The sequence below is a fragment of the Nycticebus coucang genome, chromosome 2 (genome assembly GCF_027406575.1).
Source record: "Nycticebus coucang isolate mNycCou1 chromosome 2, mNycCou1.pri, whole genome shotgun sequence".
NCBI lineage: Eukaryota > Metazoa > Chordata > Mammalia > Primates > Lorisidae > Nycticebus > Nycticebus coucang.
Genome location: NC_069781.1, coordinates 171,917,931 through 171,945,930, shown reverse-complemented (window position 1 = coordinate 171,945,930; position 28,000 = coordinate 171,917,931). Strand labels below are relative to the sequence as shown.

Sequence of the window (28,000 nt, the reverse complement as noted above, 5' to 3'; positions counted from 1 at the left end):
CAGTATTGCACGTGGTTCTTTTTATTTTCTGCAGCAAAAATGATTCCTGCTAACAGACCCAGAAGCCTTGGGTCTGGAGAGCCATCTATAGCCCTGAGTGTGATGACAATAACTGCAATCCTAGGGCAGTGTTCTAGACATACAGTGCCGACATGCAGGGCTCAGGACACAAATTCACAGGGGCCCTGAACCCCAGGGTGGCTCCCAGGTGAGTTCTAGTCACTGCTGGGTTAGGACGGATGAGGCTATGTAAAGGTCCAGCATTCACATGTCCCTATAGTAGATGGAGAGCTGCTGGGTGGACTGTGGCCCTTTGGTGAGAGGAAGACACTTCCTACTGGCAGCACTCCTCCCTCAGTTCTTGACATCTCCCAGGCGGAGTTGTGCAAAGGAAGTGGCCAGCTGCAGCGCCTCCTGCAGGCAGCCCACATTCTTCCCTGTGGCTTGGGCAGACATATCCTTGCCACCACCTTTGCCGTCCATCAGGCCTGACACCTGCTGCACCCACTCGCTAGCTTTTAGGCCCCGATTGGCTGCATTCTGGAAGACAGAAATAGGAGTCAGAACAGGACAGGACTGAGGCAGGGTAGAGGGGCAGAAAAAGGATAAAGGAGTCACAGGTACCTATTCCTACCCTGGGTGGTAGCAGAAGCTGAGACAGACTCCATAGATATATGGGGGGGTAGTCAATGGCTACCACCAGCACAGAGACATAGAGTGGCAAAATTCGGTATCAGCCAGCATATTTACACATATTCACCACTAAGAAGGCCTGAGGGTAAGGTGTACTGGCAAAGGTATCAGACAGCTATGTCTAATGTGGGCTGCACACATATGAAGGTGCAGGTTTGGCAAACAGTCGTAAGAACTGACACTTCGCATTGCTGTAGGGGCTTGCAAGTTTTGGGAGCAAGGTTGCAGGCAGTTCTGACCTGAGGAACTTGACACAAGCACATGATCTTGCCAGCTTCATTGTCCACGGTGAAGAGCATGGCAGACGTTTGAGGGGAATGTGTTTTAAAAAGCTTCAAGGCTTCATTCAGGGCCTGTAGGGAGAAGTTGGTGTCAGGCCACAGCCTGGGGAAGGGTCCTATTCTCCATAAGAGCAGTGTGCAGAGCTCAGCACCATCTTCCAGGAGCAGGTGCTGTCCCCAGGAGCCTCCCTGGCTCTGAGATTGACTTCCCACTTCAAGGAACTGTTCCCCTTGCCAGGACCCACAGCTGTGCAGCCACTAGGTCTCTCCATGGCTCTCAGCCTGACCTCCAGCCCAGACAGTAAGCCCTTAGGTGACCACCCAACTCAGAGCCACCAGAGGGCCAGTAAGACCCAGAAGAAAAGGGACCCCCAGCCCCTGGGTTGCCTTGGCTGAGGCGCCGCTCTCCATCTCCAGGATGACAAGGGGCTGGTTGGGGTTGCTGTCAATGAGCTGCTTTGTCTTTTCCAACACCTTCAAAAAGAAAAGTCCAGAAAAGAGAGGCTCAGGCCAGGCCCTAAAACCTAGACAGCAGTCTTGCCAGTCTCTGCCAAGGAAATCCTCTTGACTTCCTTGAAGACCAGGACTCACTCGTTTCTGGACATCAGCCTTGCTTGCCCGGTCTAGGTCATCCATGATCTTCTTCAGGGATTTCAGAGTCTCCCGCAACTCGTCCTTCTGCCACTGTGGGATGACTGCGGTGGCCAGGGACTAGAAACAGAGCCATAAGATCACAAGGAGCAAGGATGAAGGCTCCAGTCCATTCACTCTACTGGCTTTCAACTAACATGTCCCCTGACTAGTGTCTGGGAAAAGAGATTAAAAAACAAACAAACAAAAAACCCCCCCCAAAAGCATCTATGAGTAGCCTCATACCCCAGACTGGGGAGCTGTGAGACTAGTCTCTGCAGGAGCAAGGGCAGCCGCTGCAATAAGCAGGGCAGGAAGAGAGGGAGTGACACAGAGAAAGCCGGGCTCTTGGGAAGCCAGGTCTTTTCCAGGCAGGGAGCACAGACTGCAATGGACTCACCAAGAACCTCAAATCCAAATTAACAGCAGGCAGGCTCAGACACAGTGGGCAGCCTCAGGACCTTCCCCATCTCCCTCACCTCTGAAACACTCAGACTGAGCTCACCAACTAGCAGAAATGGGAGCAGCAGGCAGGTCCAAGGGCCCACAAGCCAGGACCCATGGGGTCCCCTTGGCAAGGCTACAGACCAGAGAAGTCAACCCAGAGACCCATGCCACTGGGACCCACAACCTGACTGGTCACAGTGAGTGCTTGTGAATGTCGTACTCAAGAGGCCCAAGGGCTGAGCAAGCCCTGAGGAGGGAAGGAGGCTACTCTTACCTCACCAAGGTCAGCGATCTCTCTCTGTACATCCTTGTTTGGCGCAGTCTGGACCTTCACTTTGGCTTCCATGATAGAGAGAGATATCTTCAAGTTTTCCGCTTTCCTAAGGGCCTGGGAGGGGACAATCACAGTTGTAAACTCCAAGCCTCAGTATTCTGTGTGTAAACGGCTATGGCAGCCCCAACAACAGGGTATGGAGCAACACACTCTAAGACACCAAAAGTTTCTTTCTCCCAGGAAGCAGCCTCATGCCCTAGAAAAGAAAACTTTCCTCACACAAGGCCAATAAAGCCTGCTTCTACTTGGGCTGAGGATGTGACTGAGAACTTGACAGGAGCCCTTGTCAGCCTCTGAAATGACCATCTCTCAGGTGCTGGCATAGTCAGACACAAGCTACAATTCCTACATCCAGAGTTAGCATCCTCTACTGCGTATATGTCAGAGTAGGGGACATGTGGATACACCCTGTGGACACTTGAAGCACAGCAAAACTATGTAGTACTCTCCTCAAAGAACTATTAGGGAGTAGAAGCCAAACTCACACATATTTTAAAAGATTAAACATAAAGGAGTGTGGAAATCTCATGGCAGTGGTGGCTTTCTTCTGCCAGGTAGGGGGAACCAGAGGACTTCAGGGGTAGCACAGCACTTTCATTCTGACCACAGCAGCCACAGCAGGACTGTCTGCTCTATGGATGCACAGACCACACTCCTCCCGCCTGCTCAAATAAGCCACCACCCCATCGGATCTGCTCACCTTCTGGGCTTCAGCACCTGTGACAGCAACAATCCTCCGGATACCTTTGGCAATGGCTTCCTCAGTCACAATCACAAAAGCTCCAGCATGACTTGAGTTCCGCAGATGCCTGAGTGGCAGAACAAAAGTCTTTGGTAAAGAGGAGGCAGGGCGGCCCCTGCAGCTTGGGAGCCCATAGCTGGGCTGCCTGAGCCCCGGGGGTGCTCCTGCTCAGGGAAGCTCTCAAGGCAGCAGTGCGTAGGCCCTTTGTGTTTAAGGGAATTTCACAACACAGCTCTGGTTAAGGATTCTGACACTGAGCAAGAAAGACACCTTCTCTGTGAGTCTCAGTGTTCTCATGTATAAAATGGGATTAATTTTCCCTCACATGGCTGCTGTGAAAATCAAACAAGATAAACATCAAAGTGCTCTGGAATTCCCAACAATCAATATCACAGTACTGCTGTTAGGCTCTATGTGACATTTTTGGGTCCTGTGATAGAACACAGCTATATATATATATATATATATTTTTTTTTTTGTAGAGACAGAGTCTCACTGTACCGCCCTCGAGTAGAGTGCCGTGGTGTCACACGGCTCACAGCAACCTCCAACTCCTGGGCTTACGCGATTCTCTTGCCTCAGCCTCCCAAGCAGCTGGGACTACAGGCGCCCGCCACAACGCCCGGCTATTTTTTTGTTGCAGTTTGGCCAGGGCTGGGCTTGAACCTGCCACCCTCGGCATATGGGGCCGGCGCCCTACTCACTGAGCCACAGGCGCCACCCAAGAACATAGCTATATTTTTATGTCCCTGCTCACTAGGTGAGAATACTGGAGGATATCTTTAAAATCTTACCACAACCCCTAAAATAGGTTTTATCCCCCAGTTGCCTCAAACAGAGAACCTCAAATAATCACTGACTCCCCCAGTCACTCTCCTACAAGGGTGAAGTTCATGAAAGCTGTTTGCTGTGGCCTAAAGAGTGTTCGCAAACAGGTATTCAGGCCCAATGAACATGAAGTAGGACTTATATGCAGGCCCAATTCAGCTGGGTAAAGAGGCCTAGAAGATGATCCCACACCCCTGCCCCCACTCTCTGCCTGCCTGACGCCTACAGGAGGCCTAGGATGGGATGAACCGGGAAGCTGACACTTCGCAGGCCTCTGTGACCTTCCCCCGAGCACTATAGAGGAATGCAAGTTGGCAGAAACAAGTCCTTTTCCTAAGCCAGACTGAGCTGGCTCTAACAAGTGCCTGCTCAGGAGCTTGTGAGCGCTCCAGGGCCTTGCTGAATCCTGGACTCCACACCAGCCTCCTTGTTAGTATCAGCCCAGTGAACAGCGGCAGGCGATTATGTGGTGAATGTTTTTTTTTTTGTTGTTTGTTTTTTGAGACAGAGTCTCACTGTGTCGCCCTAGGTAGAGTGCCGTGGTGTCACAGCTGACAGCAACCTCAAACTCCTGGGCTCAAGTGATTCTCTTGCCTCAGCCTTCCAAGTAACTGGGACTACAGGGGGCCCACCACAACGCCCGGCTATTTTTTTGTCGTAGTTATCATTGTTGCTTGGCTGGCCCGGCCAGGTTCAAACCCACCAGCCTCAGTGCATGTGGCTGGTGCCATAACCACTGTGCTAAGGGTGCCGAGCCTATGTGGTAAGTGTTAATAAGCTCTTTGCTTCTTACCTCCTCACAAACCTAGCACATTTTTTTTTTTTTAAACAGAGTCTCACTTTGTCACCCTTGGTAGGTGCCTTGGAGTCACAGCTCACAACAACCTCAAACTCCTGAACTTAAGTGAGTCTCTTGCCTCCGCCTCCCAAGTAGCTGAGACTACAGGCGCCCACCACGTTACTGGCTAATTTTTAGAGATGAGGTCTTGCTCTGGCTGAGGCTGTTCTCAAACCTGTGAGCTCAGGCAATCTACCCGCTTCAGCCTCCCAAGTGCTGGGATTACAGGTGTGAGTCATAACGCCCAGCCAAACCCAGGACATGTTATGGGCATTGAGGGGTCTGCCTAGAACACTAGGATGCTAAGGCTCCTGGGAATGCTGTTTGGCAACTGCAGGTCAGAGGACATCATGCCAACCTCAGAAAGATAACAGCTAATCTAGCCTGGGATGCCAAATGATGAAGACAGTGGCCAAGTCTGCTGCTGCTCTGCAGTACTCACGTTCCCCCACAGAACTCCACGGAAGTGAGAGAGCCAGCAGGACCAGAGGGGTCATCCAACAGCTCGGACACTGGGACTCCAATGGAGACAACTCGCACAGGATCAGGATAGGTTTCATCAAACACAGCCCGCAGGCCCTGGATGGCTTTCGCTGTAGGCAGGGGACAGTCTTGGGTGTAGACGGGCTGCCATAGAAAAAGAAAAAAAGCTGGAAAAGGTCCCTGGATATGCTTTAAGAGATAGCACAAAAAGTGTGAGGTTCAGCCACAGCTCTGCCCAGCAAGTGCCCTGAACCTCCAGAAATAACACACCATGTACAAAGTCAAGAGGATCAATAGGCATGGTGGCTCATGCCTGTAATCCTAGCACTTGGGAGGCTGGAGGCTGAGGTGGGTGGATTACCTAAGCTGAGGGGATCGAGACCATCCTTAGCCAGAGTGAGACTCCATCTCTAAAAATAGCTAGGTGTTGTGGCAGGCGCCTATAGTCCCTGCTTCTTGGAAAGCCGAGGCAAGAGAATCACTTGAGTTCGATAGAGTTTGAGGTTGCTATGAGCTAAGACGCCATGGCACTCTACCGAGGGCAACATAATGAGATTCTGTCTCAAAAAAAAAAAAAAAAAGAGAGAGAGAGAGGATTAATGTGAATTTCCACCCATTTGGAAATGTATGAACCAAATCTTTTTTTTTTCTTAAAAGAGTTTCATTTTATTGACCTCGAGTGCCATAGCATCACAGCTCACAGCAACCTCCAGCTCTTGGGCTTAGACGATTCTCTTGCCTCAGCCTCCTGAGTAGCTGGAACTACAGGTACCCACCACAACGCCCAACAATTCTTTTTTTTTGGTTGCAGTTTGGCCCGGGCTGGGTTCAAACCCGTCACCCTCGGTATATGGGGCCAGCGCCCTACTCACTGAGCCACAGGCACTGCCCCGAACCAAATCTTATATGTAAACAGACATAAACAGAAGAGCTTTGGTTGTCCTAAGGAGGAGGTGGGGCAAAGACCTCCCTCCACCATGCCCTAAATACCACCAATGCCCACTACAAAAGCAAAGTCTGAGAATCATTGCTTTAAACAAATCTATGTGTAGGACAGAATCTGGCACAATGGAGTGGGAACACAGGACAGCTGAGCCTCCATTGACAGTGATGGTGTGGGAAGGAGTGAAGATCATGACCCAGGAGCTCAAACAGTGTAGCCTACCTTGGCGGCCTCAATCATCTCATTAACAATCTCTTCGGCTTTTTTGATCTGTTGGGTGGACATGGCTCCCTTGGCAGTGAAGTCAAACCGAAGGCGATCAGGGGCAACCAACGAGCCCTTCTGATCGGCTTCCCCAAGCACTGAGCGCAGGGCAAAGTTCAGAATGTGGGTGGCTGTGTGATTGCTCATGACAGGTCTCCGCCGGGGCTATAAAGGAAGAGAGAGCTGTATCAGACTGCTAGTCACTCCCCAATACTTGTTTACCCCCTTTCCACAAAGTACTAGAATTTTTGTTGGACACGTGGCTGCCCAGAATAAAGACTACATTTCCCAACTTCCCTACAACTATTACCATGTGACTAAGTTCTGGTCAAAAGATTGTGAGCAAAAGTGATATATATGCTTTTTTCTCTTTTTTTGCAGTTTTGGGCTGGGCCGAGTTTGAACCCGCCACCTCTGGTATATGAGGCCAGCGCCCTATTCCTTTGAGCCACAGGTGCTGCCTGTAATATATACTCTTAAAGCAAAGGGCCATGCCCTCCCCTTCCTCTTCCACCATCTAGAACAGCAATTAGCAAACTATGGCCTATGGGCCAAATCTGGCCTGTCACTTATTTTTTACAAATTATTATAAACAGGCTTATTGGAACACAGCCACTCCCATTTGTTGGCATGTTGTCTATGGCTGCTTGTGGGTTATAGTTAACAGCTGAGTAATCATGACTCAGAGCATATAGTCTACAAAGCAAAAATATTTACTATATGGCCCTTTATAAAAAAGGTTTGCCTTGGGCAGCGCCTGTGGCTCAGTCGGTAAGGCACTGGCCCCATATACCGAGGGTGGCGGGTTCAAACCCGGCCCCGGCTGAACTGCAACCAAAAAAAAAAAATAGCTGTGCGTTGTGGCGGGCGCCTGTAGTCCCAGCTACTCGGGAGGCTGAGGCAAGAGAATCGCTTAAGCTCAGGAGTTGGAGGTTGCTGTGAGCTGTGTGATGCCATGGCATTCTACCGAGGGCCATAAAGTGAGACTCTGTCTCTACAAAAAAAAGGTTTGCCTTGGCGGTGCCTGTGGCTCAGGGAGGAGGGCACCAGTCCCAAATGCTGAGGGTAGCAGGTTCAAACCGGCCCCAGCCAAAACTGCAAAAAAATAAAAAGGTTTGCCAAGCCCTGACCTACATCATGATAGCTATCCTCTTGGACCATGAAATCAAGGGCAACACCTCAAGAACAAGGGTAGAACAAGTGAGGAGAAGCTGGGCCCTTTGACTCTGTGCAGCAGAGCCTTTGTATCAAGCTTGGATCTTTAGGTGCAAAATAAACATTGCTGTCTTGTTCTAAACCACTTATTTGGATCTGACACATGCAACAGCCTAGTTCTTACTATGGGATCCTAGGCACTGAAACAAGTACTTGAGACTAGAAAAGCAGGCTCTGCACCTGCAGCTTAGCAGCGAGGGCACAGCCACATACATCAGAGTTGGCAGATTCGAACCCCAGACCAGGCCTGCCAAACAATGACAACTACAAAAAAAAAAAAAAGCCGGGTGTTGTGGTGGGCACCTGTAGTTCCAGCTACTTGGGAGACTGAGATAAGAGAATCACTTAAGCCCAGTAGTTTGAGGTTGCTGTGAGCAAGGCTGACACCATTGCACTCTAGCCTGAGCAACAGAATGAGACCCTGTCTCGAAAAAAAAAAAAGGGGGGGGGGGCGGCGCCTGTGGCTCAAAGGGGTAGGGCGCTGGCCCTGTATGCCGGAGGTGGTGGGTTCAAACCCAGCCCCGGCCAAAAACTGAAAAAAATAAAAAATAAATAAAGCTAAAGAAGGAGGGGACTTCCATTCAGACCCAATAGAGGACAGAATAAAGCAACTCACCTCATCAATAAACAGCCGAACCTGATCACCTACTTGCAAGTCACCATAGACAGTTCCTATGTGTAGCACATACCCTCCTCGCACCTGAGCATTCTTCACTGTAAACTCAGTTTTCTAAAAAGAGTCAAGGAAAAGACCCAAAAATAAATAAATCTCGAAAAATACCTCAATTCCCTCATATGTAAATATATAAATCCACATACACAAAACATTATGTCAATTACACACACACACATATATTCCCTAAGACACTCTAACGGTATGTACACACACACATATATACCATTAATAACAATAGATGCATTAGGCTCAGCGCCTGTAGCACAGTGGTTATGGCGCCAGCCACATATACCAAGGCTGGCAGGTTCGAACCGGCCCGGGCCAGCTACACAACAATGACAACCACAACAAAAAACAACAAGGTGTTAAAAAAAAAAAAAAAAAAAAAACAGGCGTTGTGGCAGGCGCCTGTAGCCCCAGATACTTAGGAGGCTGAGGCAAGAGAATCACTTGAGCCCAGGAGTTTGAGTTTTGGCTACTGAGGGCGACAAAAAAAAGGGAAATAAATAAATAATAAAATAAATGTATTAAGAGAATTTTAACAGAATTTGAAAGCCAAGGGAGACACAGTTAACTCATCCAAGACCAAACTCAGCAGTGGCAGAGGTAGAGGCTGAGTTTCCTACAAGGACACCTGCCCCTCATTTATAATGAAAGCATGTCAAACCTTGCACGCTGGCTACAAGGATCCCAATCATTGGGAAGCAACAGGGAAAGAATAGCTCCGTGGCTAGTGGGGTCAAACCTGGCCCGGGCCTGCTAAACAAACAAAAAAAGCAGCTGGGCATTGTGGTGGGTGCCTGTAGTCCTAATTATTAGGGAGGCTGAGGCAAGAGAATCACTTGAGCCCAAGACTTTGAGGTTGCTGTGAGCTGTGATGCCACGGCACTCTACTGAGGGTGACAAAAGTGAGACTGTCTCAAAAAAAAACAAACTCTGGCAATGACACCCATCCCAAAAGTCTGTTGGCTCTGCTTGTCCAGGCCTACAGTACTGAGGAGTGAGAGAGCTGCCCAACTCCCAGCTAATAAGGAAGAAGAATGCTGGCTTACATCCTCACTGTTGTCATCAACCTTCACCAGGTAGCCTTCATCATATATCTGCCCTCCTTGCTCCGCATAGAAACAGGTCTTGTCCAGTACCATTCCACACTCCTGGCCTGTGGATACCTGTTCCACAAACATCTTCTCCCTGCGCAGGGCCATCACTGTAGCTACTGTGTTCTCAAACACTGCTCAGTGGAAATGCAGAGAACAGGGAACATAAGGTTGATGACTTTATTCACATATTTTTACCTGGCTTTTGCTGGATTCTATTTCTCTAACTGTTCTTAGGTCCTAATTGTCCAATTTTAATTCAGAAGAAAGCTCCCTGGTTTTCTACCAAAGAATATAACACTCAGTAGGGTAAACAACTGTCCCAGTTTCCTAAACTGAGGGGATTTCCTGGCATGTAAGTTTTCAGTATTAAAACTGGGACAGTTGGTTGGGTACAGTGGCTCATACCTATAATTGTAGCACTCTGGGAGGCCAAGGCAGGTGGATTACCTGGGCTCACAAGTTCAAAACCAGCCTGAGCAATAGCAAGACCCCCATCTCTAAAAACAGCTGAGCGTTGTGGCAAGTGTCTATAGTCCCAGCTACTTGGGAGGCTGAGGCAAGAGAATCACTTGAGCCCAAGAGTTTGAGGTTGCTGTGAGCTATGATGCCATTACACTCTACCAAGGGCAGCAAAGGGAGAAAAACCCGGGTCAGTTGGCCACCCTAACTCTGAGATACTGAACAGACACTTGGTGAATCTGATTAGCAGATCTTTAAGAGTGGCAATAAATCTCTGAGTCCACAGTCCACTCACAAAGAGTGTATTCATTCAGTAGGCTTTCTTGGATAGATTTAGGTATGACTATTCTTTACCACAGCAAAAATGAAATAACATGTATTGCCCATTAATTTGTTTTTTAACTTTATAATGCCATTACCCACATGCAAAATTCAGCAGCCTCTGGAGATTATATCAATGTCAATTGCCTGGTTTCCTGCAAGATGTTAAAATGAGGGGAAACAAGAGCTGGACATGGTGGCTCATGTCTGTAATCCTAGCACTCTGGGAGGCCGAGGCCAGTGGATTGCCTGAGCACAGGAGTTTAAGACCAGCCTAAACAAGAGTGAGACCCTGTCTCAGCCAGGTGTTATGGCGGGCACTTGTAGTCCCAGCTACTTGGGAGGCCGAGGCAAGAGAATTGCTTAAGACCGAGAATTTGAGGTTGCTGTGAGCTGTGGCACCACGGTACTCTACTGGGGGCAAGAAAGTGAGACTCATAAAAAAAAAGAAGTAGGGAAAATACATGAAAGATACATGGACGTGGTTTATATCAAGTCCCTATAATTTTTTTAAACTATTTCCTGTGACTATAATTATTTCAAGATAAAGAGTTAAGAAAACCACCAGCCAAGGGTGCCAATGAGTATAAAAGTGCACAGTATGACTATAAGCACTAAAACAAAGGCCTTCGGAGATGCTGGGTACCTAATCCTGAGAAACATTTCCCAAAATACCTCCAGATAAGGGACAGAAAGCTCAGAAGCAAAAGGAGCACAGCAACATACCGTAACTACCGCTGGAGTCCGAATGGTAATTGTACTTTGGGGAATCATCTGTGACTTCTAGCCCCTTTGCCCGGAGCTCTTCAATAGCATAAATGTCCAGCATAATGAGGTCTTCCCCTCCAGCTCCCTTGCCTTGTGATTTCAACTGCCAGTTAGAGAAACAAGCCTACGTTACCCTAAAGTAAGAGAAAAAGAATTCAAACTTGCTAAAAAACTATGTCCAAGATAAAGCTCTAAAACTGGGTTTTTAAATCTCAGCATTGCTGACACCTTGGGGCAGGTAATTCTTTGCTGTGAGGCTGTCCTCCCTCACTGTAGGATGGTGAGGAGCATCCTCAGCCTTAACTGGATGACTGCAGCATCCCACCCCCAGTTGTTACAACCAAAAATATCTTCAGACGTTACTGCCGAGTGCCCCCTGGGAGGCAGAACTGTCCTGAGTTGAGAATCACTTGTCTAGGGAAAGAAAGAATTTCACAGACTTTAATGGAAGGAAACTTGTACTTGCTTCACAGCTAAGTCCTGGCTTACTTGGTAGGGGGGTCTGCTACTCACTCTCCAAATTTGGTACCTGGGCCAGTTTCCTCTCCTCTTCAAAGCCATCCATATCTACCACCAGGCCCTTCTCTTCAGCAATCAGTCCGGTGAGATCCACTGGAAACCCATAAGTGTCATACAGAAGCCAAGCAGTGTCCCCTACACAGCACAAACGAGTTGTGTCAAAACAGCATGGACGGCCGCTTCCTTTCCAACCACTCCCCACCAAGTGGATGCTAAGACTGACAGAAGGGATTAAGGGACACGGCAAGTCAGTATCAAGAAAACCATCATTAGCCGGGCGTTGTGGCGGGCGCCTGTAGTCCCAGCTACTCGGGAGGCTGAGGCAAGAGAATTGCTTAAGCCCAGGAGTTGGAGGTTGCTGTGAGCTGTGTGAGGCCACGGCACTCTACCGAGGGCCATAAAGTGAGACTCTGTCTCTACAAAAAAAAAAAAAAAAAAAGAAAACCATCAGATCTTTTCAAACTGACCTGGAGGAAGCACACGGGTCTCCCTTAGCAAAGTTCTGTTTCCTGACCTGAACATGAGTGAGTTTAGTTTGTGAAAATTAATTTAAGCTTTCCCCATGTATGTTATACTTTAGTAAAAAGAAAAAAAAAATCTTTGGAATTAATTTTCCCATCTGGTGAAAAATAAAGCAAGATGCAAAAGAGAATACACCAAAACGTTCCCATTTTTGCTTGAAATACACATATACCCCTCCCCTACAAATACCTACATGTACGTGCATCCAAATGGAAAAATACTTAATACACCAAACTATTCAGAGTCGTTACCCCTCAGAAATGAGTGTGAGATTTTCACTTTTTGAATACAGTTGTATTCAGGATTTAAAAAATAATAATAATCTTTATTTATTTATTTTTGAGACAGAGTCTGAAGCTGTCACCATGGGTAGAGTGCCATGGCATCATCATAGCTCATAGCAACCTCTAACTCTTGGGCTCAAGTCATCCTCTTGCCCCAGTTTTTTTATTTTTAGTAGAGACAGGGTCTCTTGCCCAAGCTGGTCTTGAATTCATGAGCTCAAGCAATCCAGCCACCTCAGTCTCCCAGAGTGCTAGGATTACAAGCGTGAGCCACTGCGCCTGGCCTGTATTCAGCATTATTTGAATACTTCACAATAATAATACATTAGTTTTATAATTTTACTGTAAATCTCACTTTATACCAAAAGCAGTTTAGCGAATCTATGCTTGCCTTGGAGACATGGGAGCCTATTCTCAGTCTGTGAAGAAGGCCCAGAAAGATAAAACAGCTGGGATGGAGAAGGGCACAAATAGGTCCTTACCAGGAATGGTCTTGGTCTCTCCCAGGCTCTGAATTTTCCTGTCCAGGATGCGACGCCCTCTACTGAGAGTCTTGAGAAACTGCACTTCTTCTTCATTAATGATGTCCTTCACCATGTCTGGGTCCTTCTTTAGCTCAGGAAATGCTTCTCCCTGACAAAGGGGAAATAGAGGGGAGGCGTTCTATTTATTCCACAGCCCCTCTTAAAAATGCTCACTAAGAGGCTTGGCGCCTATAGATCAGCGGTTAGGGTACCACATACACCAGGATTGATGGGTTTGAACTCAGCCCAAGCCTGCCAAACAGTGACAACTATAACAAAAAATAGCCAGGCATTGTGGCAGGCTACTGTAGTCCCAGCTACTTGGGAGGCTAAGGCAAGAGAATCACTTAAGCCCAAGAGTTTGAGGTTGCTGTGAGCTGTGACACCACAGCACTCTACCAAGGGCGACAAAGTGAGACTCTGTCTCGAGAAAAAAAAATGCTCACTAACAGTGAGCCCATTAGCACAGAAGAAGTAAGCAGAGAAATATACCTACCAGAGATTGGACAACAACATCTACTAATGTAGCAAAGAAACCCCTGTTGGCATTAAGTTTCTCATGCGAGTATCGAACAGCCCGGCGGAGAATCCGTCTCAACACATACCTGTAAGAGGCAGAAACAAGTTCCCTGCTAGACAACATTCCCTGCTGAGGGCTTTACAGGGTGTCCTTTGGAATTCCACCACCCACAACATGACCAACTGTTAGGCCTAGTGGGCCTAGGCTTAAGTAGGAGAGTGTCAGGCCAAGGCTAAAGTGGAAAAATACCAGTTAACTCCTGGCAAATTTCCGGACTGCAAGCTTTCAAAAAAATTGAAGCAAGTCTAGTTCACTCCAAAGATAAATGGGAAAGTACTAATTGATTTCTTGCTCCTAGTTCACTCCCAATTTCTTGCTTGGCTAACTCCCTGGGAAATGGACCAGAAGGTACCAACCGTTCCCAGACTGACCTTTAAACAATACCAGGTGGGAAAAGTACTGAAACTAAGATGTATGGGGGGAAAGTACTAAAACTAAGATGTATTAAGGGAGGGATATTAAAACAAAGATTTATGACTAACCACAAAATTCTCCTTCTATACGCTTGGTTGCTGCCCTACACGGATGCACCACGGATGCACTATATGCCAACCAGGATGCAGACCAAGCCTTAAAAACCCAACCCCTTGGGCGGCGCCTGTGGCTCAAGGAGTAGAGCACCGGTCCCATATGCCGGAGGTGGCGGGTTCAAACCCAGCCCCGGCCAAAAAAAATAAAAAATAAAGAAATAAAGAAATAATAAATAAATAAATAAAAACCCAACCCCTTAAGCACTGGGGGCTGCTCTCAGAAACCCCTTGTTGGGACACTGAGGCAGTTGCCGGCCAGCTCTTCAATAAAATGACTCCCTTGCAAATTCAGCTTGTCTGGCTGTGTTATCTCTGGGAAACTCCTGGGCATAACAACTTTTTGTCTTGCTCTCTCAAAGACTTTCTTTTATCTTAAACCTGGGGTTGGTCAATACTTACCCCTCCTCTGCCCCTGCCAATATCCTATCGGCTTTAAATAATAATCTCTATCATCTTGTACTGAGCAACAAAGGTTTAATATAATGGCAACTCCTTAACATTAGCTGAAATTTCCTTCATCCCTTTAAAAAAAGGCAGGTGTGTGTGTGGGGGGAAGATTTCTTCTAACTACCCTGAAGATATAGGAAAAAAATAAAGTATGGCTTTAAGTTCACACAGAATCATAAAACTCACAGTGTCAGTCCAAACACTGCCCTGTGTGTTAACATACTTACCCCCGCCCTGTGTTGTCAGGCCGGCCACCATCAGCCAATGCCACAGTGATGGTCCGAGCATGGTCGGCCAGCACCCGGTAAGCCATATCAATCCCATCAGCATCGTCAGCACCAACTTTCCCAGTGTAAGGCCGGGCACCTGTGCCCTACAGACAAAAAACAGCAGGCAGCCCCTTAGGAAGCAGCCCTTTTCTGGCCCTGCCTTGCCTGAGGAGGTTCTGAGTACTGAGGAATATTAGGAGAAAGGACTTCCCCTCACCAGATCCTCTACCCAAAGAACAGTGATCTTGGGAGAGTAAGGAGACTCCAGCCAGGCCCCTACTCAACAAATTACACTGTCTTGTGTTTTAAGCTTCACATTGTCATCATTAACAATGAAGGAGGCAGATGGTAACTGGCATCCTTGCTTGGCGGCAAAGCATATAGTCATTTTTTTTTGTTTGTTTTGTTTTTTTTGAGACAGAGCCTCAAGCTGTCACCCTGGGTAGAGTGCTGTGGCATCACAGCTCACAGCAACCTCCAACTCCAGGGCTCAAGCAATTCTCCTGCCTCCGCCTCCCAAGTAGCTGGGACTACAGGCACCTGCCACACCGCCCAGCTATTATTTGGTTGCAGCCGTCACTGTTGTTTTTTTGGCGGGCCCAGGCTGGATTCGAACCCGCTAGCTCAGGTGTATGTGGCTGGTGCCTTAGCGGCTTGAGCCACAGGCACCAAGCGGCATATAGTCATTTTATCTCTGTCAGGGATACTAAGAGTCCACCCTGGAAACCTCTACAGAAGTTTGAAATGGTTGCAACAGGATCAGTACCTTCTGAATGGCTTCAAAGTAAGGGACAAAAAGGTCAGTGTCATAGTTGGACATCTTATTCTGCAACACAGACACCAGTCGCTCCAGGCCCATCCCTGTGTCAATGCTTTTCTTGGGAAGAGGTTTCAGAATGCCATCAGTTTCCCTGTACGATCCAGAGGAACAGGAAGTTGAAGCAGAGACTCAGGCTGCCACCCTCCAGTCCCTGCTGGTTAGAACTCATTACATTATGAGGAAAGGGCCAAGGAAGGGGAAGGGAGGGGGGAGGTTGAGTGGAGGGAGGGTAATGGGTGGGGCCACACCTACGGTGCATCTTAGAATGGGTACAGGCGAAACTTATTAAAGGCAGAATACAAATGTCTACGTACAATAACATGAAGGCTACGTTGAACAGTTTGATGAGAATATTTCAGATTGTATATGAAACCAGCACATTGTACCCCTTCATTGCACTAATGTACACAGCTACGATTTAACAAAAAAAAAGTTAAAAAAATAAAATAAAATAAAATAAAAAAAAGAACTTGTTACATTGCAGTTTGCAGGCTGTAGCTATTTGCCATTTGCCTCTGCCTAGAGGGGAGGAAGAGATGAGGGAGAGCAGAGGGAGAAAGGAAGGAAAAGTTCTCTGGAGCCCACTTAAGAGTAAGGCAAGCATCAAAGAAATTAGCTTTAAAACAGCAGCCCAAATTACAGGAAGAGCTACCCTTACAAGGTGTTATGTGGGGTAAGACTAGGTCATAAAAGAATAGGCCTAGCCCTGTCCCCGAGATCTGAGTGAAATTTGAGAAATAACAGTTTAAAAAAGTGCCATAACGGCTCAGCACCCGTAGCACAGTGGTTACAGTGCAAGCCACATGTACCGAGGCTGCCAGGTTAGAACCTGGCCCAGGCCAGCTGAACAACGACAACCGCAAGAACAAAATAGCCGGGTGTTGTGGCAGGTGCCTGTAGTCCCAGCTACTTGGGAGACTGAGGCAAGAGAACTGCTTAAGCCCAAGAGTTTGATGTTGCTATGACCTGTGATGCCACAGCACTCTACTGAGGGCGACAGAGTGTAACTCTTATCTCCAAAAAAAAAAAAAAAAAAAAAGGGGCTTGGTGTCAGTAGCTCAAGCAGCTAAGGCACCAACCACATACACCAGAGCTGGCAGGTTCCGATCCAGCCGGGCCTGCTAAACAACAATGACAACTACAAACAAAAAATAGCTGGGCCGTTGTGGCAGGCGCCTGTAGTCCCAGCTACTTAGGAGGCTGAGGCAAGAGAATCACTTAAGCCCAGGAGTTTCAGATTGCTGTGAATTGTGATGCTATGGCACTCTACACAGGGCAACAGCTTGAGGCTCTGTCTCAAAAAAAAAAAAAAAAAAGTGCCATAAGATGCCATGATGCCTGTGGAGCCTGCTTCAGCACTGTTCCACTGTCTCCAAAGATCAGAATTAGAAAAGAGCCTTTCTGGCTCAGTGCCAATAGCTCAGTAAGTAGAGCGCTGGCCACATACACTGAAGCTGGTGGGTTCAAGCCCTGCCTGGGCCTGCTAAACAACAATGACAACTGCAAACAAAAAATAGCCCAGCGTTGTGGCGGGTGCCTGTAGTCCCAGCTACTCGGAAGGCTGAGGCAAGAGAATCTCTTAAGCCCAAGAGTTTGAGGTTGCTGTGAGCTGTGACACCACAGCACTCTATGGAGGGCCACATAGTGAAACTGTCTCTAAAAAACAAAGAAAAAGAAAGAAATATGAGGAGTGGGAGGGAGGGAGGGAAGAAAGGAGGGAGGGAGGGAAAGAGGGAAGGAGGGAAGGAGCCTTCCAAGAAGACAGCCATGCAGCTTGGAGTTCCTTTCTCTACTCAGCTATAGGAAAGGTACCCCTCTTAGCAAGAATGGAGCAGGACCCCAAGGCCACCTGTTATACTGGATGAACACAAGGTTCCAGATCTCCAGCACGTTGGGGTCATCCTGGTTGACAAGGTGTGCAGCATCCCGGCCACCAATCCGGTCATAGTGGATCTCACTGCAGGGACCGCATGGGCCTGTGTCACCCATCTCCCAGAAGTTATCCTTCATGTTGCCAGGGAGGATTTTCCCATCATCCAGCCTGCACAAGATAAGACCAATTATAGCCACTGACAGGGATTCTGTCCAGACTTGCATCCACTACAAAAGAAATCCTTACCATCTCTTATAAAGAAGTCCTACCCTTTAGCAATTATTAATGCTAAGCCTGCATGCTTAGCAGGGTAAAGAAGCAGAACACAGGCCAGCCATGGTGGCTCACACCTGGAATCCTAGCACTCTGGGAGGCCAAGGCAGATATATTGCTTAAGCTCAGGAGTTTGAGACCAGCCTAAGAGAGATGGAGACCCCGTCTCCAAAAATAGTTGGGCATTGTGGCGGATGCCTGTTGTACCAGCTACTTGGGAGGCTGAGGAAAGAGGATCTCTTGAGCTCAAGAGTTTGAGGTTGCTGTGAGCCATTATACCAGGATACTCTACTGAGGGTGACAAACTGAGGCTCTGTCTCAAAAAAAAAAAAAGAGAGACTCATGCCAGCTTTCAACAGAATGATCAAACATACTAAGCAGCAATTAATACAGGGGAAGATAATTATTCCCACTTACTCCTTACCCTCATCTGCATCTCAAAATGTGCATCCCACAATGGGAAATGATGATGCACTCCAGGTCATAAGACCTCACTCCTGGGCGGCGCCTGTGGCTCAGTGAGTAGGGCGCCGGCCCCATATGCCGAGGGTGGCGGGTTCAAACCCAGCCCTGGCCAAACTGCAACAAAAAAATAGCCGGGCGTTGTGGCGGGCACCTGTAGTCCCAGCTGCTCGGGAGGCTGAGGCAAGAGAATTGTGTAAGCCCAGGAGTTAGAGGTTGCTGTGAGCCGTGTGACGCCACGGCACTCTACCCGAGGGCGGTACAGTGAGACTCTGTCTCTACAAACAAACAAACAAAAAAAAGACCTCACTCCTGCACTGAAGTGAGGAATCATTTTATTCCTCTGTATCTCAACAAGTGAACTCATTCTTACCCCAAATTTTGCCAGATCTGTTTGCACTCCAGATCTGGTTCTAAGCCAGCTGCTTCATCCCCACCAAAGTAAGTTACATAAAGTCTTTCAACTGGAATACCAAACTCTTGGGTGAGAAGTTCCAGAGCCATTTTACAAGCCAATTCCTATAGAAAGATAGAGTACAAGGCCAAACCAAAATCTAATTAGTATGGGTAAGAAAAGACCAGATTTTAGAAACAGATAAAAATGATACTATCTTCATTATACACTCAACTAAATCAGGATCAATTTATATAAGAAATCCAAATGGAAATCATCAAATCACAGGTACTGAATGCACTTAACTACTGAATCTCTCAGGTGATCACATTTTAAAATAAGCAAAATTAGAACCTGCTCCTTTCTTGGGACGGACCACTTTATTCAAAACCCCAATGCCTGGCTCTGAGCTTACCTTGAAGTAATCTCCAAAAGACCAAGAGCCCAACATCTCAAAGAAGGTGTGATGATAGACGTCCTTGCCCACATCGTCCAGGTCATTGTGTTTGCCCCCAGCCCGGATGCATTTTTGTGTATTGGCAGCTCTGCTCAGCTTTGCCATAGGATGAGATGGGTCAATAGTGTTGAGAAAGATGGGTTTGAACTTTAAAAACAACAACAAAAAGAACAGTTCAACTTTTAATGACTTGCAGGATATATCAGGTGCTACATGCGGGCAGGAAGAGACAGCATATAAACTACAGTTCGTGATTTAATGAGCCTTGAATACAGACATTTGTCAGAAGCAGGTGGCCTGATGGAGCCACAGTAGAGATGGCTCATCTTGGAGCAGGTTCTCCTTGGACCTGGTTCCCTAACAATTCCCACCACTGACAGTGACACTACAGGGGAAAGGCCCACCAGATCTGAGACGAGAGCCAAAACTGATGCAGTGAAAGCTGAGCTGCTCATGTCATCTTTCTGAAAGATCTTATTCTGAAAACGGGTATGCTCACTTGGTAGTAAAGGTGATGAGAGAAAAAAAAAAAGGAAGATATACTAAGGAAGTAAAATCAACACAATGTTGATCAATGATCCGATGTATTGGGAGGCAGAATGACCTCACCCTGAGGATTCATGAAGTCCTAGATGTATCCTTGTTATTTGTGTTACTTTACCGTATTTTCACCATTAGACCTGTCTAATTCAGCACTGTGCAGTTTGGTCACCAGACCCTTGTGACCATGTAAAATTAAATTAACTAAAATTAAATCATTAGTAATTAATATTTAAAAAATTAAAAATTCTGGCGGCGCCTGTGGCTCAGTCGGTAAGGCGCCGGCCCCATATACCGAGGGTGGCGGGTTCAAACCCGGCCCCGGCCAAACTGCAACCAAAAAATAGCCGGGCGTTGTGGCGGGCGCCTGTAGTCCCAGCTACTCGGGAGGCTGAGGCAAGAGAATGGCTTAAGCCCAGGAGTTGGAGGTTGCTGTGAGCTGTGTGATGCCATGGCACTCTACCGAGGGCCATAAAGTGAGACTCTGTCTATACAAAAAAAAAAAAAAAAAAAAAAAAAAATTAAAAATTCTGTTCCTTGATCATACTAGATCAGTAATCACATGTGAATGGTGGGAACCATATTGGGCAAGAAAGATAAAGAACATTTCCATTGTGGCTCAGCACACGTAGCACAGTGGTTTCAGTGCCAGCCACATACACCGAGGGTGGCAGCTTTGAACCTGGCCTGGGCCAGCTAAAAAAAACAACAATAACGACGACAACTGCAACAAAAATAGCGTGGTGTTGTAGCAGGCGCCTATAGTCTCAGCTACTTGTGAGGGTGAGGCAAGAAAATTGCTTAAGCCCAAGAGTTTGAGGTTGCCATAAGCTGTGACATGATGCCACGGTACTCTACCCAGGGCAAACAGCTTGAGACTGTTTTTCTTTTTTTTAGAGACAGAGTCCCACTTTGTCATGCTTGGTAGAGTGCTGTGGCATCACAGCTCACAGCAACCTCCAGCTCTTGGGTTTAGGTGATTCTCTTGCCTCAGCCTCCCAAGTAGCTGGGACTACAGGCGCCCACCACAACGCCCAGCTATTTTTTTGTTGCAGTTTGGCCGGGGCCAGGGAACCCACCACCCTCCGTGTATGGGGCCGGTGCCCTACTCAATGAGCCACAGGTGTGGCCCAGCTTGAAACTGTCTCACAAAAAAAAAAAAAAAAAAGAACCTAACATGTGGACGGTACCTGTTGCTCAGTGAGTAGGGCGCCAGCCCCATATACCGAGGGTGGAGGGTTCAAACCTGGCCCTGGCCAAACTGCAACAAAAAATAGCTGGGTGTTGTGGCAGGCCGGGTGACAAAGTGAGACTCTGTCTCTAAAATAAAATAAAGGGCGGCGCCTATGGCTCAAAGGACTAGGCACTGGCCCCGTATACCGGAGGTGGTGGGTTCAAACCCATCCTGGCCAAAAACTGCAAAAAATAAAAAATAAAAGCTTATTTAAAAAATAAATAAATAAAAATAAAAAAGTTAAGGTTAGACACAGGACTCACACATAATTGGAAATATTTTTTATATATATATATTTTTTACACAGTTTCACTTTATGGCCCTGGGTAGAGTGCAGGTGCCGCCCTTTTTCATAATTTTATAAGTAGAGTTACACAAGGTAGAAAATGTCCCCACCATCTCTAACTTTCTGTGCCAGAAAAGACAGTGGAGAGGAAAAATTCTGTCACCTTATTCCAGCCTGAGGAGAAGCCTAAGGGCTGGCAGATCCACTGCACTAAGCAAGGCTTCCAGAAAGCCATCATGGGAAAGCCCTGACAACACCATCTAACCTGAATCTACTTCTGCGAAGTGTAAGCCTGGTAAATATTTTTCACCATCACAGACACACTGAAAAAATCCTTTTAAACTTCTCAATAAGGCTTTCGTTATTTCAAGAGAAAATCCTTTTCTCTATCAATAAAACTTTCCACTGTTCCAAACACAAAACATACTAACTCATACTTTCTTCAGCAATGGCTCTAGATTGGCACTAGTGGCAATAGTTTCAAGAAAGGGGTTAGAGGGCGGTGCCTGTGGCTCAGTTGGTAGGGCGCCGGCCCCATATACCGAGGGTGACGGGTTCAAACCCGGCCCTGGCCTAGCTGCAACCAAAAAATGGCTGGGCATTGTGGTGGGCGTCTGTAGTCCCAGCTACTCGGGAGGCTGAGGCAAGAGAATGGCTTAAGCCCAGGAGTTGGAGGTTGCTGTGAGCTGTGTGATGCCATGGCACTCTACCGAGGGCCATAAAGTGAGACTCTGTCTCTACTAAAAAAAAAAAAAAGAAAAAGAAAGGGGTTAGAGGGTGGTGCCTGTGGCTCAGTGAGTAGGGCGCTGGCCCCATATGCTGAGGGTGGCAGGTTCAAACCCAGCCCCGGCCAAACTGCAACAAAAAATAGTCGGGTGTTGTGGTGGGCGCCTGTGGCCCCAGCTGCTTGGGAGGCTGAGGCAACAGAATCGCTTAAGCTCAGAAGTTGGAGGATGCTGTGAGCCGTGTGACACCACGGCACTCTACCCAGGAGCAGTACAGTGAGACTCTGTCTCTACAAAAAAAAAGAAAGGGGTTAGAGCTGGGCACAGTGGCTCACACTGTAATCCCAGCACTCTGGGAAGTGGGGCAGGAGGATACCTCGAGCTCAGGACTTCCAGACCAGCCTAAGCAAGAGTGAGACCCATCTCTACTAAAAATAAAAAAACAAAACCTCAAATTATTTTATAAAGAAAAAAACAGAGACTGGGTGGCACCTATGGCTCAGTCGGTAAGGCGCCGGCCCCATGTACTGAGGGTGGCCGGTTCAAACCCAGCCCTGGCCAAACTGCAACCAAAAAATAGCCGGGCGTTGTGGCGGGCGCCTGTAGTCCCAGCTACTCGGGAGGCTGAGGCAAGAGAATCGCTTAAGCCCAGGAGTTGGAGGTTGCTGTGAGCTGTGTGAGGCCACAGCACTCTACCGAGGGCCATAAAAGTGAGACTCTGTCTCTACAAAAAAAAAAAAAAAAACAGAGACAATGAGAAGATGCAAGAGAATCATGATAGTTAACAACTCTTTTTTCAGAGCTCAGCAAGATGAATCCAGCCTTTGATTCTAAGAAAACACAGCTTTTTCCTAAGGAGTAAAAAAGGACAAAACTTTACAAACTAGATAGCAGGCTGTATTGTTCTTGAGAGGCAAACAATTCTTTTTTTTTGGACACAGAGCCTCAAGCTGTCGTCCTGGGTACAGTGCTATGGCATCAGAGCTCACAGCAACCTCAAACTCCTGGGTTTAAGTGATTCTCCTGCCTCAGCCTCTCAAGCAGCTGGGCCTACAGGTGCCTACCACAACACCCAGCTATTCCTTGGCTGCAGTTGTCATTGTTGTTTGGCGGGCCCGGGCTGGATTTGAACCTGCCAGCTTTGGTGTATGTGGCTGGCGCCTTAGCCTCTTGAGCTACACTCACCAAGCCTGAGGCAAACAATTCTAATCCATGCGTATTGAGGTTTCTCATAATAATTTAAAATAATAATAGCTAATATTTGAGTATCTACTATGTACCAAATACTATAATAAACATTTTGCAAGTAATACCTTTTTCACTCCTCATTGCAACCTACAGGCAAGCAATATTATTGTAATTCATCATTTCACAGTCAAAGATACCGAAGTTCATAACATAAAATTCTGCAAGATCACACAGTACAGGAAAGAACTGGGATTCTGCCTCACTTCAGGGCAGTGCTTTAATCACCACTCTGCTACCTCCTATGTGTTCAAATGGTCAAGATGAAAGGAAAAAACCCTTACCTGGTTCATGCCTGCGTTGGCAAAGAGCAAAGTGGGATCATCCAATGGGATGGTGGCAGATGAATGAACATAGGTGTGCTCATGTCTCTTAAAGAAGTCTATAAATCGCTGCCGGATTTCACTTGCTGTGAGAGTTGAGTCCATCTTGAAAGTCACTCCAAAGAACTAACCAAAGTAAAGAAGGAAAATTAGAGGAAATGAAACTAAACGGTAAGTGCAAGTTTAACAAGACTCCTGGGTTCTCAAGCCAAGTCACAGCAGGACATCGATAAGCTGATCCTAAAACCTCCATGTCTAATATCCAAGAGTAAAACCATTTAAAGCAAACAGTGCTGCACCAGCAGATAGCAGCCCCGTCCAATTCCTTCCCCCTGCCAGCCTCAACAGGTTCAACACACCAAGCAGAGTAGGAAGTGATTTATTCATGTATTCATTCATTCATTCAACAAATATGGATTGAGTATCTCTACTCCATGCCAGGCCCTAGGCCAGAATCAGAAAAGAGGGACAGGGGCAGGGCCTGTGGCTCAGTCAGTAAGGTGCCGGCCCCATATACCGAGGGTGGTGGGTTCAAACCCGGCCCCGGCCAAACTGCAACCAAAAAATAGCCGGGGGTTGTGGCTGGCGCCTGTAGTCCCAGCTACTTGGGAGGCTGAGGCAAGAGAATTGCTTAAGCCCAGGAGTTGGAGGTTGCTATGAGCTGTGTGAGGCCACGGCACTCTACAGAGGGCCATAAAGTGAGAAGAAAAGAGGGCCAAAAAAAAAAGAAAAGAAAAGAGGGACAGGCTGGGCTCAGTGGCTCATATTTGCAATCCCAGTGCTTTGGGAGGCTGAGATGGAAGGATCGCTTGAGGCCAGGAGTTGAAGAGCAGCCTGGGCAACATAGCAAGAAAAGACAGGAAAAAACCCTGTCTTTACAAAAAAAATATTTAAAAACTAGCTGGGCATGGTGACAAATGCCTATTGTCCCACTTACTCAGGAACTTGAGGCAGAAAGATCGCTCAAGCCCAGATGTTTGAGACTGTAGTGAGCTACTATTGTGCTATTGTGCTACAGAGTGAGACCTCATTTCTAGAATTAAAAAATAGGGGGAATAAAGGCCAGCCTAGGAAACACAGCAAGACCTGTCTCTCTTAAAAAAAAAAAAGCCATCCTGTATTTGGAAGCAATCTGTAAACTGGAAAGCTCAATGGATAATATTGTTTGATTCGCTCAAAGGTTTTCTCTTATAAGGAAGATACAATAAAAGGTGAATACAGTGAACACAAGACCCTCACTCTCAGATTTATGTTTAACCACAATTTCAAATGATCCATTCACTACACAATCAATTCATTACTCAAACAAAAGCCTTTTGGGCAAAAAGATGGTAAAACAATGGCTGACAGCCAAAGAGCTGACCACATCTGACCACATGCCAGAAATCAAGGGTCAGGTTTTTAGAAATGTCACACTGGCCAGGCGTGGTGGCTCACGCCTATAGTTCCAGTGCTGTGGGAGGCCGAGGCGGGTGGATTGTCTGAGCTCAGAGGTTCAAGACCAGTATGAGCAGCAGTGAGCCAGACTAGACCCCGTCTCTACTAACAACATCAAAAACAGCCAGCACCGCCAGAGGAAGAAGAAAATCAACAAAAAAGGAGTACTTCAAAGAAGAATGAACAAGCAAACTGAAATTAAAAAAAAAAAATTTAGAAATGTCACACTATATTCCTCATCCATCCTCACCTTGACTCCCAATAAATCTTGACAACAGAGACAAAAATGAATTTACAACCGTAACCCTAACACTTTGCAGCAACCTCATAGCTTTTTCTTTTCTTTTTTTTTTTTTTTGTAGAGACAGAGTCTCACTGTACCGCCCTCGGGTAGAGTGCCGTGGCGTCACACGGCTCACAGCAACCTCTAACTCTTGGGCTTACGCGATTCTCTTGCCTCAGCCTCCCGAGCAGCTGGGACTACAGGCGCCCGCCACAACGCCCGGCTATTTTTTTGTTGCAGTTTGGCCGGGGCTGGGTTTGAACCCGCCACCCTCGGCATATGGGGCCGGCACCCTACTCACTGAGCCACAGGCGCCGCCCCCTCATAGCTTTTTCAGAGTTCATTGCTCCTCCTCTAGGTGGGCCACTTGAGGTAAATAAGCAGTTACAAGAATTTCTCACTTTTGAAAGAGCGCAGGGTTTGAAACACGGCGGACGACGTGGACCAGCAACAAACTACCAACACTGTAGAGGAGCCTCTGGATCTTATCAGGCTCAGCCTGGATGAGCGAATTTATGTGAAAATGAGAAATGACCGAGAGCTTCGGGGCAGATTACATGCTTATGATCAACATTTAAATATGATATTGGGAGATGTGGAAGAAACTGTAACTACTATAGAAATTGATGAAGAAACATATGAAGAGATATATAAAAGGACTGAAGTTTGCACACTGAACCCCTTGTGATAGACCGTGTCCCTTTCTTTGTCAAGAATTAAGTGTCTTTTACCTGATGTCCTGCCTGGGTGATATGAACAGACAGCCCAAGTCAACAAAACGGAATATTCCAATGCTTTTTGTCCGAGGAGATGGCGTTGTCCTGGTTGCCCCTCCATTGAGACTTGGCTGATACAAAGAATTTATCATCAAGGAAACTTTGTCCAAGTGCCGCTTTAAATGTGAAAGACATTCAAAGGAGAAACCTGCGTACATTTCTATATTAAGAAATGACCAAGGATTCTTCCACTCCTGAAATGAGTTAATTTGTAGATAACTCACAACTCCTAAAGCTAAACGTCATTTTTATTTTTCTCCAACATTGCCAATAAATGTGATCATCAAGGTCAGAACTTTTTTCAAAAAAAAAAAAAAAAGAATTTCTCACTTTTGCTTAATCATTCCACGTAATAAATGCATACTATGTGCTGGGAATCAAGATAAACAAAAATCAAAAACAATAACAAAAACAAGATGAAAGTCTATGTCCTTCACAGAGAAACCACCGTATACAGAAAAAACTTCAGTATTATGTAAAAGGACCTAATATATTGACTATAAACCTTACGGAGGCTGGGGCTATTAAAAGATGTGTCCCCACCTCTAATTGTTCATTCAATATAAACATACTGGAAGGGTGCATGGGATACAGAGGTGGCACAAAAGCACTTCTCAAATTTCGCTTCTCAGTAGGAGCTACAAAGGTCTTGGGCACCTTAAATCACACTGTGTTTCCAGCCCTAGGACCTTTTAAGACACTTTTCATTTGTCAGACAAGCTCTCTGTCTTGCCCCCACTCCTTTCTCTAATTCTTCATTTTTGATACCTCAATTCCATAATTTCTCATTTTTGATGTCTCAATTCCATACAAGGTTCCCCTTCTTTATCAGATTCCTCCTCTTGGGCCCCAAATGTCTCCATTCATAATTTTTTTTTTTGAGACAGTCTCACTTTGTGGCTGTGGTGTCCCAGCTCACAGCAACATCAAACTCTTGGGTTTAAGCAATTCTCTTGCCTCAGCCTCCCAAGTAGCTGGGACTACAGGCGCCCACCACAGAACCCTGCTATTTTTTGTTGTAGTTGTCGTTTTTGTTTGGCAGGCCTGGACTGGATTCGAATGCGCCAGCTCCAGTGTATGTGGCCAGTGCCCTAGACGCTGAGCTACAGGCACCAAGCCTCCCTTCATAATTTCTACATGCATTTGATGGCTTGCTTAATGTTCATCTTCTCATCAATCTCATCACAATGACTCTTCTGGCCTTACCTTACCGTATATCCTCAGCATTCTGTACACTGGTTGCTAAATACATTATTTCATGATTAGGTATGCTAATCCTTTAACAGCAAGCTCGGTATTAACGCGCATACTTCGAAACACACCGAGAAATGAAGACGGAGAAAGTAACAGCTGAACAAGATGATCTAGATGGGTCTGGACTGGTATCAGCTAGATAATTTTAAGAAATTAGGGAATGTGGCTCGGCGCCTGTAGCTCAGCGGCTAAGGCGCCAGCCACATACACCGGAGCTGGGGGGTCCGAATCCAGCCCGCCTGCTAAACGACAATGACAACTACAACAAAAAAACAGCCGTGCGTTGTGGCGGGCGCCTGTACTCCCAGCTACTTGGGAGCCTGAGGGAAGAGAATCACTTAAGCTCAAGAGTTAGACATTGCTGTGAGCTGTGACGCCACAGCACTGTACCCAGGGCGACACAGTGAGACTGTCTCAAAAAAAGAAATTAGGGAATGGCTTATAGCTGGACGCCACCCTTCTCTCCTATGCCCCCTCCTGCCCCTTGGGCATTAATACCAAGGAGGACAAAACCTCAGCGTTGGGTGGACATACGATGCCAACGGCAACCCTCCTAAGGTCTCGGTCTTTAGCAAGTCCACCCAAGGCTGCTCCACCTCCAGGGAGCCGGGGGGCTGACAAAGGGCCACAGTCTTCCCCCGGCTCCAGCCCAGGCTCGGGTTCTCTAGGCCACGCGGGGCCCGGCCCAGAGGCCCACTGCAACTGCCGAACCTTCCCCGCAGGCCCTGGGCCCAGACGCTCCCACAGTAAACAGAGCTATCGGGGGGTCCAGCCTCTCCCGAGGGTCTCGATCTCGAACTCTTCCCTCAGAGCCCACCACCCTCAGTGCCCACACTGACCTGCTCCTGCAGACGCGAAGCGGTACCGGCAACAGGCCACAAGCGGCCTCAACCTGCCCCGCCCCGCCCAATCAGAGGCGGC

General features: G+C 47.1%; 1 protein-coding gene across 2 annotated transcripts; it reads right to left on the bottom strand.

The window, feature by feature from the left end:
- On the bottom strand, nucleotides 1–28,000 carry AARS1 (alanyl-tRNA synthetase 1). Of its 2 annotated transcripts, none has more exons than XM_053607437.1 (21): nucleotides 27,919–28,000; nucleotides 23,291–23,455; nucleotides 18,935–19,123; nucleotides 18,499–18,644; nucleotides 17,367–17,558; nucleotides 15,464–15,608; nucleotides 14,656–14,801; nucleotides 13,368–13,476; nucleotides 12,830–12,980; nucleotides 11,552–11,676; nucleotides 10,981–11,125; nucleotides 9,427–9,605; nucleotides 8,315–8,428; nucleotides 6,442–6,648; nucleotides 5,236–5,420; nucleotides 3,086–3,194; nucleotides 2,326–2,439; nucleotides 1,566–1,685; nucleotides 1,362–1,448; nucleotides 933–1,046; nucleotides 1–540 (listed from the first exon to the last, which is right to left on the bottom strand). In XM_053607437.1, the coding sequence occupies exons 2-21, from the start codon at nucleotides 23,432–23,434 to the stop codon at nucleotides 355–357; spliced, it is 2,907 nt and encodes a 968-aa protein (XP_053463412.1). In that variant the 5' UTR covers nucleotides 23,435–23,455; nucleotides 27,919–28,000; the 3' UTR covers nucleotides 1–354. The 2 variants fall into 2 exon arrangements, with proteins under 2 accessions (XP_053463412.1, XP_053463403.1); XM_053607428.1 differs by lacking the exon at nucleotides 27,919–28,000 and adding an exon at nucleotides 25,781–26,125.